General features: G+C 37.5%; 1 protein-coding gene across 1 annotated transcript in view; it reads right to left on the reverse strand.

Moving 5' to 3' along the window:
• The window catches only part of LOC149142010 (meiotic recombination protein SPO11-1-like), a 339,417-nt gene extending 325,056 nt beyond the window's left edge, over positions 1-14,361 (reverse strand). The window contains exons 1-3 of the mRNA XM_089451380.1: positions 14,142-14,361; positions 13,673-13,778; positions 11,943-12,005 (exon numbers count right to left, since the gene is read on the reverse strand). Of these exons, the coding sequence (XP_089307506.1) occupies positions 11,943-12,005; positions 13,673-13,778; positions 14,142-14,355 (383 nt within the window). The 5' untranslated portion in view covers positions 14,356-14,361. The remainder of the gene's footprint in view (positions 1-11,942; positions 12,006-13,672; positions 13,779-14,141) is intronic.
• Between the last annotated feature and the right edge of the window lie 5,560 nt (positions 14,362-19,921).

Raw genomic sequence — 19,921 nt, forward strand, 5'->3', positions numbered from 1 at the left:
GTTGCTGATGATGGCAGGATGGCACGGACATGTCGATCAGGTGCTGCCCCTTTTTGCCAAGAAAAGGGGGGGGGGGGTACTGCATGGGTAGTTAACCAGTAGAGGTCAACATCTGGCTCTACTTGGGGACACGTTGCTGCTTGCAGGAATGTGAGAATCCAGAATCTGCATTCATACAACACAAAAATAAGTAGCGTCCATCCAAAAATCATCATATACATTAAGCACCAGGAAAGATAAAAGCTCTTCCTTTATTAACTATCTAAAGCAGAAATAAGAATGCGGAAAAAAAAACAAGGAGTAGGGTCAGAAATACGATACAAAGGATGCCCCATGGCATCAGATGTGTTCAATATAGTGCATACTGAGCATTTGCCTGCTTTCAGGCAAATCTGTCGGCTGCTTGTCGGATGTGCCATGTCCAATTTTGCACATGGTAGGACTTTTTCCTATCCGAAAATCAAGCTGCTCACGGCCGTCTGATGCATGAAATCCTCTTCTCATTCTCTTTCTCTTGCGCTTTTTCTTTCTAGCAGGTTGAATTACTGATGATATGGAACTTTCTGTTTCAAAACAATCAGATGAAGTATGTGTGATATGTCTTTCTTTATCCTGCATCTGATCTTTATCATTCTTAAGTCTATCTTCAATCAACCATCTTTCAACTGAACTAATAACCTCCTCATAATAAGATGGAGCTTGTTGCAACAAATGATAAGGCTCCTGATCTATTGATGTCATCTGGTTTCTTTCATCTTCCAATTGCTGAAACTTTTGAACCTGTATTCTAATGGCATCCATCTGTCTAGAGTGTTCAACCTTTATAGCACTAATTTGTCTGGCATGATGTTCTTCCATGTCTTTTATTACTTTAACATTTTCTTCCTTTATGTTCATCAAGCAATGATGTATAGAGTTTATTTCTTCTTTATGATTTGCTTGCATGGTGGCCAACTGATGATCCATAATTAATAACTTGTTTTGCATAGAATCAATTTCCCTATCATGATCAACTTTCATGGTCGACATTTTGCTTTGCATGAATCTAATTTCTGTTTCATGATTAGTCTTCATGGCCTCAATTTCTTTAGCATGCTGATTTTGCATAATCTCTATCTCTCTATTACGTTTTTCAAGGTGGGTGCACAAAGTTCTCACGTCATTGACATAATTAGTTTGATTAGCCTCCATATTTTTTACCAGCATCATTAGTTCTTGTATAATTTGTTTTTGCTCTTCCTTTTCATTGTCATTTGTCCCTGATTTTTCACTATCATGAACTTGGTCTGCGATATTTCCGGTGGATGACACATTCTGATCTTGAAAGCTTTCTTCAACAGCTGGATTTTTTATAAGATTACTTTCTTTCGTTTGCACAATTTTAGAGGTAGAAGGCAAGCTGTTTGGACTATCATATCTATCTTTAAAAGCATTGAGAATGTCTTGTAAAGAAGTGAAAAAATCATTAGGAAAATTATTAAACCAATTCAAGGCATCACCCTCTAAAGAATGGACAAATAGACGCATCTTGAAATCTTCATAATTATATTGAGGAAGTCTACAATATATGATCATTACACAAGTAAACCTGTTTAAATGCTTTCTAACAGCGACCGAATCACCACCCGAGAACTTAAATAATTTAGAAATGGCCTCTTTCGGAAGATCATGGAGATTATCAGTAAAATGACATGGTTTAAAATTTAAATGAATAATCCATGATGAACAATAAGGGATCAACTGGATGATAGAAAGAGATTTCTGCTCAAAAGAAAATTAAGAGATGAAAGAAGTGGAGTCGCCACTTGAACAATGAATCTGATTCTAGGATCCAAAAAGTAACCACAAGCAGAGATGAGGAAAGCTTCTTGTTTGGGAAAAATGAGAAAGTGGAGTCGCCACCCAAACAAGAAACAAACCGAGAGATGCTACTGATATGGCGAAAAATAAGGCAATAAAAGATCCAAATGATAACCCAAAAGGTTGAATTTGCCAGCTCAAAATGAGAGATGAGAAAGATGAGAAGGTGAATGTCGATGAAACTTCCCGGAACAGAAAAACTCTATCCCCGGCAACGGCGCCAAAAAATGTTGTCGCGCAGATTGACACGACAACGCTCAGACCGGGGGCTGTCACTCTGATCCCCGATCCCTCCGTTTAAGCCTGTCTCCCGCGGCTAAGGGGGGTAGTCCCTGTGAGATGATGAGACCAACTGTCGATCAGTTGGTTGGGAGACACGAGACACGATCAAGATAATCACTAAAATGATTTGATCAATTGAGCAGACCAGTGCCTTAAAAGATTGTTATTAAAATGATTACTTGTTAAATGAGATAAAAACATAAACCGTGAACAGCAATCATTTGTCATCAGCTAAATCACATGACCAAAACGATATCCGGCAACTGAAAGTTTTAAAGAGATGAATGCTTTAAACCACCACGAGTCATAAACCATTAACCAAATATCATATTCGTATCTCGACTTGAAAATTTTAGATCTCAGCATGAAAGATATAACGTGAAAGCAACTGAACCTGGCAAAAATAATTTTCCAAAAAAAAAATTTTTTTTTCAAATTTTTTTTTTTATTTTTTTTTTAAATGAAAAATCTAAAAAGAATCTAAAACTAAACTATATTAAAAAATAAAACTAAGCCTAAAATTAAAACGTAAACATTTTTATTTTTATGAATCTATATCTAATAAAATGAGACTCTTTAAGAAAAAGAATTAAAATCTAAATAAAATATATCCTAAATTTACAATCTACATTAAAAATAAAAAAGGGAAAATCGCATTTCATTTTTTCTTTTTATTTTAATCCTTTGTAAAACAAACAAAAGGAAAAGTCTACGCTAAACACCAAAAGGTCGCAGTTTTAAATGAAGAACTGATAAACTAAAACGTAAATCAAATTAACGAAACCCTAATCCTAAATCTAATTACCATCTACGCTAACTCTGATCGTGCAAAACGAATTACGTGACAAAAAAAATAAAAAACGAAATGCCTGCGTTAAATTCACCTGAGTGTGAACACGTTGAAGACCGCTTCGAATTTTACCTGGCCCGGAAGACTGAGCACACGCAGAGAAACAGTTTGACGAAGGATGGCAGAACGTGAATCGATTTTACCTGCGATAGCTTGCGTTGCCTGATTAACCCACGCAGCAAATGAAACTTGATGTCGTGCGTAAATAAGAATTATACATCGGCGGACGCAGGAGCTGCTATTTTTCTGTGTGAAGGAAGGGCAGGCACGGTTCCGTTCAGTTAACAAAGGATTTTCATCAGCGATTGCATAATCATTTCAGATTTTACACTGAGGACCGAGCAACGCCTTTTGGATAGGTTGTGTAAATCAAATTTCAAGCAGATGCATATGCTGAGCGAACCACGCCTTAGAAACATTTCCTGACTTTCAAATCGATTAAGGGAAATACGCAAAAATTGTGATCTGGCCCAGAAACGAAAATGACAAAAACCTTGGGCTGTGAAGCATAAAACTGGTATCCACTACGAATATTGATTTGCTTATCGAGATACTGGAGCAGAATATTTTCACGCCGGCAGTTTTACTTTACACACAGGCATACGCTCCTTGAAATGGATCCAGAACAAACTGTCATTGATTCATCATAAATATACCGGATTGGCGTTTATCATTTATAGGTGCAGTGGGCAAGGAGATTGACGGCGGTCCTGCAATTGCAAGAAGACAAAACCCTTAAGAAAACTGCAAAAAAATTGAAACCCTAGATTAATTTACAGATTTGGCCCCTTAACAGCCAGATTCAGCAATAAGAACAGAAATATTTTAATGAATAAAAATTTAAGGTTTTCACTGTGAAGAACTTCAGAAAATCTCTCATGCAACTTAGAAAAATAAACTGAATGATAGACCCAGGATCAAATCCAACTGGGCTCAGCAAAAAATGCTTGCGGGAGTTGGCTGGTTCAGCCGAGAACTTCCCCAAACGCCCACAAATTTCCTTCAGAAAGGGTTTTCTGCACAGCTCAAAACAACCATCAGTAAAGAGGGCAAAAATGCTGCTAGATCTCAGGAAGTAATGGAGATACCTGCCATTACTTCAGAAACCCTAACAACACTCAAACCCTAGCAAGTGAACAAGATACCTGTGCTCACAATACTCTACAAAAAGCTATTATTAATGGCTGAAAATAACATATGCAGAAAATTAAACAATCTCACAGCATTTCAAGAGAGTAACACCAGCAAGATATGGACCCCAAAGTCTTCTTTTATTAACCAGAAAAAGATTTACAAGAGAGCTTCTTCAGTCTTAGACTCACAGATCTTCCAATGATCTGAACTGACCCCTAGCACCCTACTTAAAGGAAATGACTCCAACGGCTAGTTCGAGTGATCCATGCTGAAATGATCTCGACCGTTGATGAGGATCAAGACATCTCTTGATCTCATCCGTCGATTTATTAAAAAATAATATTTTGCATGCATTCACTTAAAATATTATTATTTTATTAGTTAGGGTTTTTGCTCTATTTTTTATTTTTTTATTATTTTTTATTTTTTATTTTTATTTTTTTAATTTTTTATTAATTTTATTATTTTTTTATTTTTTTATTCATTTTTTGATTTCTTAATTCATTTTAAAATGGATCATCGAACTAAGCCTTCGGAAACATCACCTAGGACCTAGGACTTAGGACTCATGAGGGGATTTGAAACATTTTCAACCCTCAAGTCACATTTCATGATGACTTTTTACAATTTACATCTCAAGGGGACAAACCCACTTAATACAGACCCTCACAAATCACCCAGTTCTGCGACACAACTATAATCTAGCAGATCAACACACTAGGATTCTCCTAAAGTTCTAATGACAAAATCCATCCCGGCTTTGGGGTCAGGTTTGAAGGAAAACTCTGCCGATCCATGGATCAGTGAGACGAAAAACCTTCCGGGACGTAGATTACCACTAGAAAGTTAGGTCCACCTAGGCAATTCACATACACGACTCATGTCTGCTAAGATTATTTACAATTCATACATGCAGACTAGGTTTACAACCAAAATGATCAAGTTGCTGATGATGGCAGGATGGCACGAACATGTCGATCAGGTGCTGCCCCTTTTTGCCAAGAAAAGGGGGGGGTACTGCATGGGTAGTTGACCAGTAGAGGTCAACATGGTGGACATACTAGACACCAACGTTGTGTTGGGAGTCCAGTGGCTCTATACCCTAGGCAGAGTCAGACAGATTGGCAGAAGCTGGAGATGGAGTTCGTAGGGCCAGATGGCAAGACCGTGTTGCTTCGGGGGATGCACTCATACCCCCCACGGGATGGAGGCTGACTTGAGACATGGAGACATCAGTGGGCTGTGGAGTTGAGGATCTCAGAGGCTGGGGGAAAGCCCAAGCCACCATATCCAGAAATACAGGTTATTCTTGACAGGTATCCAGTGGTGTTTGGGGACATACCACCGAGACAACCTCCTGACAGGGGGTTTGAGCACACCATCGAGTTGGAGCCAGGGGTGCAGGTCATCATCACCACCCCTTATCGACATCCCAAGGTTTATCGAGATGAGATTAAGAGCGCCATCCATGAGCTACTGGCACTAGGACACGTTAGACCCAGCTCTAATTGGATTGAGTCAGGGGTTGGCTTGGAGAGAGGTGATGAGTTGATATTCGCTTGATGGAGCAACAACTATAGCCAGAGACAGAGCACAGTCTAAGGCAAGGGACTTGGGTGATGATTGGCCATGGTGGCATTGGGATCTAGGTGGATCTACTAGTAGCAGGTTGAGTTAGAGATGGGCATGGGATCTAGGTATTGGGGGATCCAGTCATGTTTGGATTGCTTGGAGGCATGATGTGGACCAATGGTTCATATGGGATCCTGTTATCAGTTTGCAGATGCCTCTACCGTGGACAGGTGTGGATTGCTTGAGGGCAAGCGATCTTGGGGAGGGAGGATTTGTAATGTCCCCCTTTTTATTTTCCTCATCGTATAGCCAGGGTGGATTTCCAAGGCAGGGGTGGCCAGGTCAATGGAGCAGGTTTATGTCATCAGGAGTTCCTATGGAGTTTTGAGGAGTTTTTATGGGATCTAATGGCATTCGCTTGGAATATTTCATCATCCGCACAGTTTTCCTTTCATTCTGTCACATTCTGACAACTTCCAAAAATGATCATTATTACGGAGCCTAACTTAATTAATTATGCTCGAGGTGGCATTCCAGGGAGATTAATTGATGGAACACCTCAATGTAATAGCTCGTTGGAACCAGAACGAGAAGATCTATAGGATGGGATGCTGAGAAGTGACTTCCAGTGGCTGAAGAGAGTATGGTGGACGATTTATCATTTTCCTTAATTAAAAATGACTTTAATTAGTCATTTAATTAAGGAAAAATAATTAATTGGAGGAAATGGGCCAAAAGTGACTTAAGTGAAATAAAATAAAATTAAAAGGTCACTTAAGATAAAGTCAATGGAGGAGCTTCTAGAATAATAATAAAATAATAAAATAAGATGCTTCTAGAGGCTTGGAGATCTATCCATCAGATCTATAAAAGAGGAGGAGGAGGTCATTTGGAGACATCTTGGATTTGATATTGTTTCTTGTATGAGAGGTTGAGAACCCGGTTCTCTACTCCATTGGTAGCCCCAAGACGAAAACCCTCGGGTGATTCAGTGAGATTGGGCGAGTACCCATCTCCCCTTGGTGGATTCATTCAAAATCCACGTGTAGTGATTGATTTCCTGTTTCAGTTTGGAGGCCGGCATCAGCATTATCACATATCTTGGAGGGTCGTTCCCAGCTATTGTATTGGCATATATTTCTATATAATAAAGTTGGATTTTGTTATTGTTGTTGCATTTCTCATTGTTCCTCATGTTGTGATATTTTAATGAGATTTTTGTGCAATTTATGGGTTTATTGTTTCTATCAAATTTCCGATGTTTGGGTTTTACATGGCAATCTTTTGTTAAGTGAATGGTAATTTTATGTGAAGTGTTTGTTCCAAATTTTTTTCATTTGGGACATTACAGTCCCATGGTTGGAATTTGTCACTGAGCTGCAAAATTAACAAAAAGACCTCCCACAAGACCCAAGTCAACCCTCCTTCCAAACTCTTTCAACAAGTCAAAGTCAACTCAAGTCAATGATAGCCAAAGCTCTCCAAATCTGATCAAACTTCAGATTTTCGGCCCTTGCAACAGAATTTCAGCCTCTACAATTTTCGGCCCTTGCAACTTCCTGAAATTTCACACGTGCGATAGAAACTAGGGCATAAAACTTCACATGTGTGGCGGATTTCTTCCTCCTTTTACGCTTACTCTCTCTCTTTTGACTTTTGTTCTTTTAATTGACTTCTTCATTGGTTTTCTCTCTCTTCTTGGCACAGAAATTGAACTTGCTTGTGATGATCCAAATGAGAACGAGTTGCATTGTATTTATACGCATCTAGGAGGTCGAATGGGTCCCTTCTAGGACCGAATTGTTCTTTGTGGGGACAAAATTGACAATTTTGAATCAAATAAAATTCTTTCTCTTGCTCCAAAAGTCCAAATGGGACTTGACTCAAGTACAATAGATTGACTCATGACAAATATTATTTTGACTCAATAAACCCTAGAAGCATGAAAAACATGCTTGACCTAAATAACAATTTGACTTGAGCATGAAACCCATGCTTGAAAAATAAAAATTATTTTTCTTCTTTTGCTTTTTACATGAAATATATAATGACACAAGTACAATGATAATTATGAAGACCAAACCTAGTTACATTTTCCAACAAATACATGGTCCTTTGGAGGAGGATGATGCTTGCCATACTTCATTGATGATGATACATACCCTTTGAGAGCGTTAGAGACTTGTTGATGGGCGGTGGAGCCTTGATGATTTGTATTGGACCATGAGATGACTTGGAATGCTTCTTGACACACTCCATCACCCATTGGACCATGGACATTGCCTGTTGGATCTAGGATGTTGCATGCATGAGCTTGACTTATCATTTGGGGAGAGCATGGAGCCCCGTGATGATGTTGCACCCCTTGTGATGATGAGATGGCTTAGGAAATGTCCCCCGAGTTTTTTAAGGCTCAAAGGCTTTACCCACTCTTCAATGAATTGAATATTTATAAGATCAATACAAATAACTTCAACAAAGAAAATATAAACAAGAAATTTCAAGCAAGGCTTGTAAATGCACACTTGGAATCTTTTCCATACACCTAATACTCTACTAAAGTGGCTAATACAAGATCCAAAATGCTCTAGTTGTTGTGCAAATGTTGTCCCATATATGAGGATATCATCAAGAAGAGTAAGATAAACTTGCATAAATAGATACTTACCAATATTCATTAAGGTCTCAAATGTAGCAAAAGCATTGTAGAAGTCCAGTGACATCACCCAAAATTGGTAGTAGCCCTGGTGAGACCTGAATAGAGTGTTCTCTTAGCTCAAGAACCATATAGAAATATCGTAATAGCCAAAATGAAGGTCACAACAACAATCCCAAGAGAAGTCAAAGAAGTATGTCATCTAATTGAAATTGTTATTGAGTATGGGGATTATCTTGTTGAAATCATCAATGAATTTCTAGAGCACAAGACAAAGGTATGTTAGATGTTGAACAATCAATAGAGTAGAGACAACAACTCGAGATGGGCCATCTCTTACGTCAGGTTGTTATGTAGGAACAAAACAACACCAAGCATCTCAGCAGATGATGGAGATCAAAAACATCTTGGTATCAACACTAGGAATCTACCTTGATGTGGAACATGGAACTCCCACCCTTAACATGGAAAATCTAGAGTCATTGGCAAATGAAATATCCTAAGTTCATCTAAAAGCAAAGGAGCCAACAAACAAAGACAAGCCAATGACTGTAATGTCCCTTCCTAAATTATTTTGGAACATGATTTATTTCTACATTTTGGGCCAATTTTGGAGGAGATGGGGGCCATTCGATTTTATTAGGAGACTTAGGAGTTAGAAGTAAGTTATTTTGGTTTTGTTCACACAAGGAAAATAAGCACTTCCTAAGCCAATAGTTCGAATTGCATGAGAGGGAAAATCGATGGCTTAGTGATGGACCCACGAAGGAGGGAAAATGGAGGGAAAAAGTGCTCCACTAAATCTATATAAGGAAGGTAGCTCTCCTCATTTCATTCATCTTTGGCATATCGAATTTATCTTTGGTTGCTAGAGCTACTTAGCCGAGTCACCTGTTGTTTAGCAAGAGTTCTTCAAGTGAAGAGCTCACCCTTTCTTTGGGGGACTTCGAGTGCCACCCTAGGAAGGTTTTTCTTCATTTCTTCAGGAAGAGGATCTCATTGTGATTTCCAGCAATTGCATTCATCTCTGGGTGGTGCGTATTACTGGAGGGCGCAGTGAAGAGGAGGTTGATTTTGCTTGTGGTGTCTTGCAGTGGATTTTGGGTGAGAGATTTTCCGGAGAGGAGGCATCGGAGGATTGTTGGCATTTGGGAGAGTTTTGGAGGTGGAGGAGTGTGCTACCTTGCAGGGTGATTTTCACACTTCTTGGGCCAGCGCAGAGGCAGCACTGGGTGCTCACGTGGAGGGTAGAGTATCAATATTTGAGGCTAAACTTCACCGTGGAGGTTAAGGGAAATATTTGGAGAGGTGATTGCTGCATTTTTGGAGCTTGGAGGAGGATTTCGTTGGTGTTCCTTGCAGGTCGTATTCCTTGAGCAGTTTGGAGGGCGTAGGGCCTATTGGAGGCCAAATTTGGAAGGTCAAAATCCGGCCAAACCATTTCTAGGTTTTTCTGGGTTTTTGACAAGGATCCCAGATATAAAGTTTCAGAATTTTCTGAGCATCGGAAGTGGGGTTTCCAGCCGTATCTTTGCAGCAGACAATGTAGAATTGCTGGGGATTGCACAGTGCCTTTGGGGGTCGATTTTGGGAGGTCAAAATCAGGCCAAACCATTTCTGGGTTTTTTTGGGTTTTGGCCAAGGAGTTTGTGGCTGAAATTTCAGAATTTTCTGAGCACCAGAGGCGGGGTTTCTTGCAGCACCTTTCCAGCCAGCAGTTGTCGTAGCTAGGAGACAACGCAGAGCTTTAGAGGAGCAGTTGCTTTCTAGCATTTGGGATTACTGTCGACACCTGGGTTCTATCTAGCTTGCCCTTGAGGCAAGCCCAGGTGCTCTTTCCATACTATTGTACATTGCTCCATTACTAAATAAAATGGCTCAGTTGGTTCCCATTTCTGTTGTGTATTGAGTATTTGCTGATAGTTTAATTTTTTTGTGCAATAATCGAATTGGATTTTGTGTATCACTGTTTGTTTAAGTTTGGAACATTACAATGACAAAAGTAATTTCAAACTAGGATGTGTCAAGTGAAAGAAGAAATGAAAAACAAGGTGAAAACTAACAACTTCCAAGACTAACAATGTTTGTTATTTTCCAATATATTGAAGGTCATTTATCGAAATATAATATACATTCTAGTAGATAGTAAATTTAAACTTAAGTAAATTTTAGACTCTAGTCAAATTTTGTTGCAAAAGTTTGTTAACCAACCAACCTTCTCTATAAATCTATAAGGTAATCATTCTTGTTTAAACAAATATCTAAAGAAAAGGTCAATCTTAGAAAGAAAAAAACTCAACGCAATGGAGCTCCTCCAACAAATCATTAATGCAAGGCTTGGGGAACTTATTTTTGATAGTGACTTGATTAACTGCTCAATAATCAATTCAAAGATAGTGAGAACCATTCCTTTTCCTCGCCCAAACAATGGAGCAACATAAGGCTCTTACTAGGAGTTATGATCCTGGCTTCCAAGAGTTTCTCCACAAGCCTTTCAAACTCAAAATTTTGAAAATGGCCATATTGATAGGGAATGAACAACCATGGACCCTTTAGTAGGGTTAAATTCAATAACATATTCCATGTCCTCATCAAGTGGAAGTTCTATGGGCATCTCCTATAAGACCACCTTATATTTTTCGAAGTAGAGCAGCAAGGCCTAGAATATGAGTTTGCTAAGACGGATTTGCATACATGTAGTACAAATTGGCCGTTCAAAATTTTGGAAGCATGTTTGGAGTCAATAATATATATGCGTTTAGGTGGGATACCTTTGAGAGTGTATTTGTGACGATCTTGGTGAAAGGAAAGAAATTTCTCCTTGCGGTAAGCAAAGTGGGTTCCAAAGTGAATGAGCCATTAAATCCAAAAACAACATCTACTCCTCCAATGTCTTTCACATAAAAGCCATGCTCAAGGGTAGTGTTCCACTATAAGTTCCACCTTGTTTGCTGTAGCTTCAAATTGGATGTGTTTATGGCCTAAAATGTTGATGGGAAAGAGTTCAAATGTATCAAGATATAAGCCCAAACACTAATAAAAGATTTAGTCACTAATAAAAGCAATGAGACCCATATTACATAAAAGTGGGTTTTTACAAATATTTAATTAAAAATATGATACTATAAAGGCCTAGGACTAGAATATTATGACAAAATGATCAGCATAATACCTTATGTACATAGAGTCTAATGCCCAATAAAGATGTTATGGTTAGGTACACAACAAATACCATCGTAATTTTAGTAAGAAGAAAATTGTTGTGGTTGTACCATATGAATAAGAGGGATACCAAATATCTAAACCAAAAGGGATGCACAGGTAACAAAAAATTTCTCATGGCTTTAAAATTTCCCAATTTGAATCAAGAATGTCAGTGACTTGATCAGTGAAAACTACTACTGCACAATGTTGGTTACTAACAACAAAACTGGAAGCTTTAGCAAAAGGATTAAGGCAATTGAACATGCTATCCACAAATCTGCTATGGAGGAATCAAATTAAAATAAAGCTATTTATAAAAATGAGAATTAGTTACCTAGACTAGTAGGATACATAGACCTTTAATTCACCATCTATTGTTGTTACCTCAATAAGATAGGCAAGGGCATCCGCTGACAAAACATAGAACCAAGAAGCTGAAGGACAACCCTGTAGTATAGAATTGAATTATTATTTTGGAAGAATATCCTCCATTAACACATATTCTAGTTGAAGCTTTCCAAAATAGAATCTACACCATTTTGATAAACTTATTTCCAAATCAATGTTATTCCAGCATGTCCAAAATGAAGTCTCCTGAGATACAATCATAGGCTTCGTCAAACTCTATCTTGAGAAAGGAAACCTCTTGAGTCTTAAGTAGTTTCTCTGGCCTATCAGCATGCTTCCCACGTATTGACTAAATTGTGAAGTATAAATATCCCTTTAACAAATCCTATTTATTTTGGTCTAATTTATGTGCCACCATATCTTCCTAGAATCTTTGCCAGAATGTGTACGAAACATTAACCATAGTCAGCAGCTCCCAACCGCCTACTATATTCGCTTTTAGACAAGGCTTAACTATGTACGCTTCAATCTTTTGTCCAAGGACGCCATTTTCAATAGATTCGTCAATCATTTTTACACGATCAATTGCTACACAAGCCTACATGCTTTTGTACAACTACACTTTGAAGCCATTTGAACCCTAGATTATATAGAGTATATCAATATACAAACTTTAAATTGCATTATGATGGACAAAACATGTCTGCGTCACAAGTAAGAAATAGGGCAATGTGTAGCTAAAAAACCAGACTTGAGCTATAAACGAGTATCACTGATAAACATCTTTAATAGATGGCTGCATTTCTTGAGCACCGAATCAAGTGTCTTGAGAAGCACCAGATGAAGAGGCCGATGATCAAATCCAGAACTCCATGGGTTGTTGAAGGGGACAAGCGTAAGTTTTACTTTCACCATCTCAAAAGAGAGCATAATTCAGAAAGAAAAACTTGACCAGTTGATCCCAGTGGATATCCGAAGGAGGACTTCGAAGAGACGATGGGGAGTGTCCCATCAGCATTTTCAATTATATTCAAAGAGTCCTGTCCTTCCAACCAAAAAAGTGATGCTAGGCTCAAGTGCTGGAATTTTGTTCCGTTCTGGGTAACTAAGTGGGAAAAGTCACCTTAGATAGTGAAAAGCGGTTTGGGGGATGAAAGAGGGCAAATCTTCCATTTTCTGGTGTTCTTCAGTTTTATAAGGCCTATATTTTGAAAAAAATTGACACTATTGCTTACTTTCTGTTACTTTTCGCGTATTTAAAAATGGCTGCCCATCCTTTTGAAACAGGGTAACTATAGATATGAGATGAGGATTCACTTACAATTCCTCGAAAGCCTAGTTTCTCGAATCTTCTTGGATGATTTGTTTTCAAATGCTAAAATTTGCCAGGAAAGAGTAAGAACGCTCAAAGCTGACGCTTACGGCCCTTTCTTGTACCAAACCTTACCATTTACTATTGCATTTTACATAATTCTAAGAGCAGAAATCATGAATTCTTAAATATCTTTGCTTTATCTTTAAAACAATGTTCATGCGGAGTTTGATGCATTGTCTATTTTAATTATTTATTTACGTAGTTTCCTCATAATTCTAAACAGCTAACACAATTCTGATATAGCTTTCGTCTGTTGTGTCAACTATGTAACGTCGCCTTCGAAAATGCCAATGCAGAGATTGAGCTAAGAAGCAGTTTCCCTAATTTAACTTTATATTATAAAGAGCGTCAACCATGCCCTGAATTGAATATCTGCAGAACTTGTATTTACCAGTTATGGTAAGGGTCACCAAGCGCACAGTAGGTTTGGTACTTATTTATGGCAGCACAAGGCAGACTTCCTCCCGCTATGTCCTTCAACAGATTTCGTGTAAAGTCTGTAATGCAATAAAGTCGGCCCTTAGCACTCCTATTTATAGATAAATTTTCTTTGCTGTTATAGAACATTCTGAGGCATTTCATATGGAATGTTAAGATTAAAGAAAATTCGAATAAGCATGGGATGTGAAATCTTCAATCAAATTAAGGTCAGCTGACCGGCATGCTATTAGTATAATGTGATTGAACATTCACTGTCCCTCGTGTAATACTGTGCTAGAACATGATGAAAAGAATTCAGCTATAAATTACAGTCCGTGGGAATCTATCCGTGAAAGGTCAAATACACCGCAAAGTTTCACGTAAATTTTTGCTACTTCAATCCAGCATGATTCTTCCGAAGCAACTATCAGTTGGTTTACCTTTGATTCGTTGAAGCAAAGCGTCGGGTGTTACAGAGAGTCCTTCCATAACGATGGCTTCTGTCATTTTTGGCAACTTTAGAACATCGCAAAACCTATGTTGAGTTTCAACTTTATTCTTTAATTTCTCAATTAAAGCCATAGAATTAGAATTTTGGCATGTATACATTTCACGAGTCTCTTCCGTACCGTTGAGAGAATCGTGGACCAGCATCCATTTCGTAAGAGTGGAATCCCATTAACCATGATTGGATCTTTGTAAATGAATGGCAAAGTGAGTGTTCTAGGTTAAAGCGGTAGTTTGTCGAAATTATTTTTAATATTTATCGAGCTAAAGATCACTTATGGGACAAATTGTTTTATTATCTGATTTTTGTATTTTGCCCTTTTTTTTGAAGTTTCATAATAAAAGCTTATAGCTTCTCGACGAACTTCTTATTGAATAAAGTGTCCCAAGAGATGGTTGCTAGAATAGCTGCATAACTTTCTCATTTGTTTTGAAGGCCTCGCATTCTAAAATGAAACATACATACTCTTTCTTCCCACAATTCTTTTGGCCTTTTCCAGTGCCCTGTTTCACAATGGAGTTGATGAGAATTAGTCATTCACTCAACAATAGGAATTTTGGCTCTCTAAGAAATATTGGTCCCTATATAGAAAGAAAGAAAGAAATTATTTTTAATATCCACGAGACTAAAGATAGTCTATGGGATAGATTGCTTTTTCATCTGCTTGATGTATTCGGCCCTTTTTCTATGAAGCTTCAAAATAAATGCTCCAAGCTTCTTGACAAACCTCTCGCTAAATAGATTATTCCAAGAGCTAGTTGCGAGCATATCTGCATAACTTTCCCTGTTGTCTTTGAAGGCCTCACATTCTAAAACGAAATGTTTTTATGTTTCCACTTTTCCGGAAGAACAAAAAATGCATACTCTTTTCTCCCACACTTCCTTTGGCCTCTTCCAGCGCCTTGTTTCACAACGGAGTTGATGAGAATTAGTCCTTAACTTAGCAATAAGAATTTTGGCTCTCCAAGAGATATTGGCCTCTATATATGCTTTTGGTTGATGACTATGAGTGGGATTAAACACTTCAAAATAGTAATTTTTCTTTCTTCCTAGCTCCTTATCCCAAGTACGTTTGTGGAACTTTTCCATAACCAAAGCTTTTATCTCTTTGTTGTTTATGGGACACGCGTTTAAGCAAATACACTATTTACTAAACCATTTGTTATTTTGTTGCATCCAAGTTTTTTTGCTCTCGCACAATCTATCATTAAAGACAACCTTAGGCCATCTACCCTCTTCCATTTGCTCAATTTTTTTTAAATACCTTATGACTCGCACCATAGCAATTGCTTCAATAGGAGCAGTCCCTGCTTCACTTAACAAGATATCATAAGGAACTACACTTTTAATCTTAAATTTGTTTGTAATCAAACGCTTCTGAATTTTCTCAATTTGTCTCCACTACATGTCAGATGTACTACTAGCCCATAGTTCACAACCATAAAGAATCACCGGAATCACTAGAAGCCCAAAAAGAGTTTGAGTGGTTTTCCAGTCCCATAACTTTGTCTCTCTACACCTATTTTGAAAAGCATAAAATGCTTTCCAACCCCCCAAAGTTCTTTTCTTTCTACAACCATTCTAGCTTAGATTTTTGTTGAAGTCAATTCTGAGGTATTTGTAATCCGCAACTGCTTCCAGAATGTTGCCTTCAAAGTAGAATTTATGTTGGTTATGTTTTCTTTTCTTAGAGAATACCACTACTTTCGTTTTGCTGATATTGACTTGCATCCCCGCACTTCTACAAACGAAGAGTCGATTTAGCAATCAGAATAAGGTCATCTGAATATAAATGAAGCCTTATAATAAACTTGCCCAAATAGATACCATCACCCCCTTGCGAATTTAACCACCACTCAAGCTTGTCGATATATAAACCAAAAAGGGTAGGAGATAGTGGGCAACCTTGCTTGACCCTGATATCGCTTCTAAAACTTTCAGAAATGCCTGCGGAAGTTATAATTTTGACTTTCACCTCTTCATACATCCTATGCACAGCTGCTCTCAAATGTTTAGGAACCCCAAGTTCCTCCATTCTGTGTCAAAGCTTATCCCTAGGAACCGAGTCAAGCGCTTTTTTGAAATCAACAAAGCAACAAAAGACTTCTTCCTTTTTCTCCCAAACTTTTTCAATCATGTGCCTTAAAGTTATACAATGATCAACTGCGGAATGTTTAGGTCTAAAACCTGCTTTCTCTTTAGCATGCTTATCTCTTTCTTCTGCCCACTTGCTAATTTTGTTTTCTAGCATGCTTCCAAATAGCTTTACAAACAAAGTGTTTATCATGATGGTCCTATAACTAGAGGGATTATTGATGTCACCGCTCTTGAAAAGAGGTATTCTCAGACTAGTTGTCCAATCTGTGGGGAGCCCTTGTTGTATGATGTTTTTGAAGATTTTTGTAATGTGAAGTGCAAGAATCTTTGAGCCCCACTTTAGATATTCTACTTGGAGTTCAACTAAGTCTTTTGCTTTTCCAACACCCAACTTCTTGATACCCATCTCTACCTCTTGTACCATGAAGAGTTCAGTATCAGTGTTGACCAAGGGGCGAGGGTCAACCTTGGGAACCTGCTCATAGAGTTGTCTTGCATAGTCAAACCATTTAGAAGCTGTAATATTATTTCCAATTTGTATCTTTTTCGGTTAGAGCTCCTTCCAAAATAATTTGGGATTATTTTTCCCAAGGAAGATTAGTTCTTCCCTCCTTGAAACCATGAAATCAACATTTTTCTTGCTTAATAACTGCTTGTAAGCTTTGAGCTTTATGTTATCCTTGTTTGACTCTTTCCACATTCTCCTTGCCTTTTTGCATTCCTCGTCAAACCAAGCATTAACCGAAAAGCAATTTGTTTCGGACTTCTTAATTTTTGCTCTTTTGCACTTTGTAAGTGCATATTGAATTAAATGTGTTAATTCATGACTATGAAGGTTGTGAATTGTAATTTTCTCCTTCTCAAAGAGCCTCTCTAGCGTCATTTTGAAGGTATTACAATTTTTGGGGGTCAAAAGAATTTTTCCCTGTTGTTGATGATTAAGAGTGGGATTAAACTCTTCAATATAGTAATTTTTCTTTCTCCCTAGCTCCTTATCCCAAGTATGCTTGTGGAACTTATCCATAACAAAAAAATTTATCTCTTTGTTGTTTGGGGGACACATGTTCAAGCAAATAGCCCATTTACTAAACTATTTATTGTTTTGCCGCATCCAAGTCTTCTTTCTTTTGCACAATATGTCATTAAAGACAACCTTGCATCCTTTGCCCTCTTCCATTTGCTCAATTTTTTTAAATATCTTATGATTCACAATATAATGATTGTTTCAATAGGAACAACCCCTATTTCACTTAACAAGATATCATAAGGAAATGCACTTTAAATTTTGAACTTGTTTGTGATCAAGCACTTCTAAATTTTCTCAAGTTGTTTCCACTACATGTCAGATGTACTCCTGGCCCACAGTTCACAACCATAGAGAATCACCAGAATCACTATAAGCTCAAAAAGAGTTTGAGTGGTTGTCCAGCCTCACAACTCTGTCTCTCTACACTTATTTTGAAAAGCATAAAATGTATTCCAACCCCCCAAAATTATTTTCTTTCTACAGTCGTCCCAACTTAGATTTTTGTTGAAGTCAATTCCTAGGTATTTGTAGTCTGCAACTTCTTACGTGTTGCCTTTGTAGTTTGCAACTTCTTCCGTGTTGCCTTTGTAGTCTGCAACTTCTTCTAGAGTGTTGCCTTCAAAGTAGACTTTATGTTGGTTATATTTTCTGTTTTTTAGAGAAAACTACTACTTTCATTAGAGAAAACCACTACATCATTATATATCGTCATATATTTTGGAGTTTTTTTATTATATATATTTTTGGTTAAATTTGTTTGGAATTTGATAGGAATTTATTAAAATGATAAGTTTGAGTTGTGAATTTCACACAATTTGAATGTTCAATAAAATTTCTCAAAATGCTAAATCTATATATGTAATCAAAAACATATTTTAAATAACAAAAATCATAATTTAACTAAAAAATATTATGTAAAATTCCAACTAAAAATTCTAAAATATTTAAATAACATTATAAAATATATAAATATTTATTTAAAAACATTTTAATAATTATAAATTATAAATTATTTCAAATCTTCAACAACAAATCTATAATTTCTAAAAAAATAAAAATAAAGACTAATACCATAAACATGAATATTTATTTTGAAATAAAATAAGGATGAAAAATAAACAAGAATATTTTAAAATACAATAAGAAATTTAAAAGTCCTTAATCAACATGATTGTGATTACCATTTACATTACTTTTCCTAATTTAACATTTATTTATACCTCTCACATTAATGGTATTGTCTTTCCCAAGGACTATGTGAATGAGAGTGATGAGATATTTTATATAGTTTATTTATATCTATCATATTAATTATATGGTTTTTCTGGAGGACTATGAAAATGAGTGATAATATGATGTGAGATGAATGTGTGATTGACCATCCACATCGAATGGAAGAAAAATATCGGAAGGGATGCGGGCGAATAGCTAGGGTTACAAGCTTTTGCAGAGGTTGTTCTCCATGGAAGGACGCAAAGGAGGGAGCTCCACTCCCTCCTACAAGCAGGCTGTGGCCAGCAGGGGTAAAAAACCAATAGAAAATGATAGAGGTCCTTCAGAAGGAAGGAAAAGGAACAGTGAAGAGGAGCAAGATGGTACTAAATCAAGGGAGAATAATAGCACTAAGGAAAATGAGGAAGAAGACAAGGAACAGGGAACAAAAGACAAAGCACAAAAGGGACCATGTAAACCCAAAGCTGCGATCACACCCAGAGTAGTTTTAAATGATCCTGCTCTGCAGGCGCACAGGGACCACATGCAGACATATGCAATCATTTGTAAATTCATGGGTTTATGGCCCATTGAAAAAGCTTTACAAACGTGGATTAAATACCACTAGAAACCAAAAGGAAGCATAGACCTACATCTTGGGTCAAAGGGATTCTTCACTGTGGTCTTTGCAAATATTGAAGATAAGGATAGAGTGTTTGAAGGAGGGCCCTACTTTTATGTAGCAGCAGGCCTCTATATGCGACCATGGATTATGAATTTTGTCCCGGAGCGTGAGACTTTTACTTCGGTCCCGGTTTGGGTAAGACTCTACTCTCTACCTCTTGATTACTGGCAAACGAAATCCTTATCTGCCATAGGAAATAAGTTAGGACATTTTGTCAAAGCTTCTGAGGCCACTAGAAGGGGAAAATATACTTCCTTTGCAAGAATATGTGTGGAGATGGATCTCTCTGGAGCTCTACCGGATGAGGTAATCTTGGAAGTGTTTGATGAAGAATGGGTGCAAACAGTAGATTATGAACATATTCCATTCAGATGTCGCAAATGCCATGAGCATGGGCACCTATTTAGAGACTACCCTCTCAGTAAAATAGAGAACAAGAGTAAAGCTAACACAATGAAAGATACTGAAAGCTTTCACAAAGTGGTACATAAAGGAAAAGGAGGCAAAAGGGGGCCAAAGCTACATCAAACAGAAGGGCAACAAGCCAGTCAGAACAGGTTCCAAGTACTCGAAGAAGAAGAAGTGATAACAAAAGCAGATCAGGCAAAGGGAGGAAGTCCAGTGGAGGAGGAGAAAGAAGAAGATGGTGAACAAACACAAGATAATAATAAACAAAAAGAAACTATGATGA

The sequence above is a fragment of the Pinus tabuliformis genome, chromosome X (genome assembly GCF_031772625.1).
Source record: "Pinus tabuliformis cultivar Carrire ecotype Pingquan chromosome X, CPIR1, whole genome shotgun sequence".
Classification (NCBI taxonomy): domain Eukaryota; kingdom Viridiplantae; phylum Streptophyta; class Pinopsida; order Pinales; family Pinaceae; genus Pinus; species Pinus tabuliformis.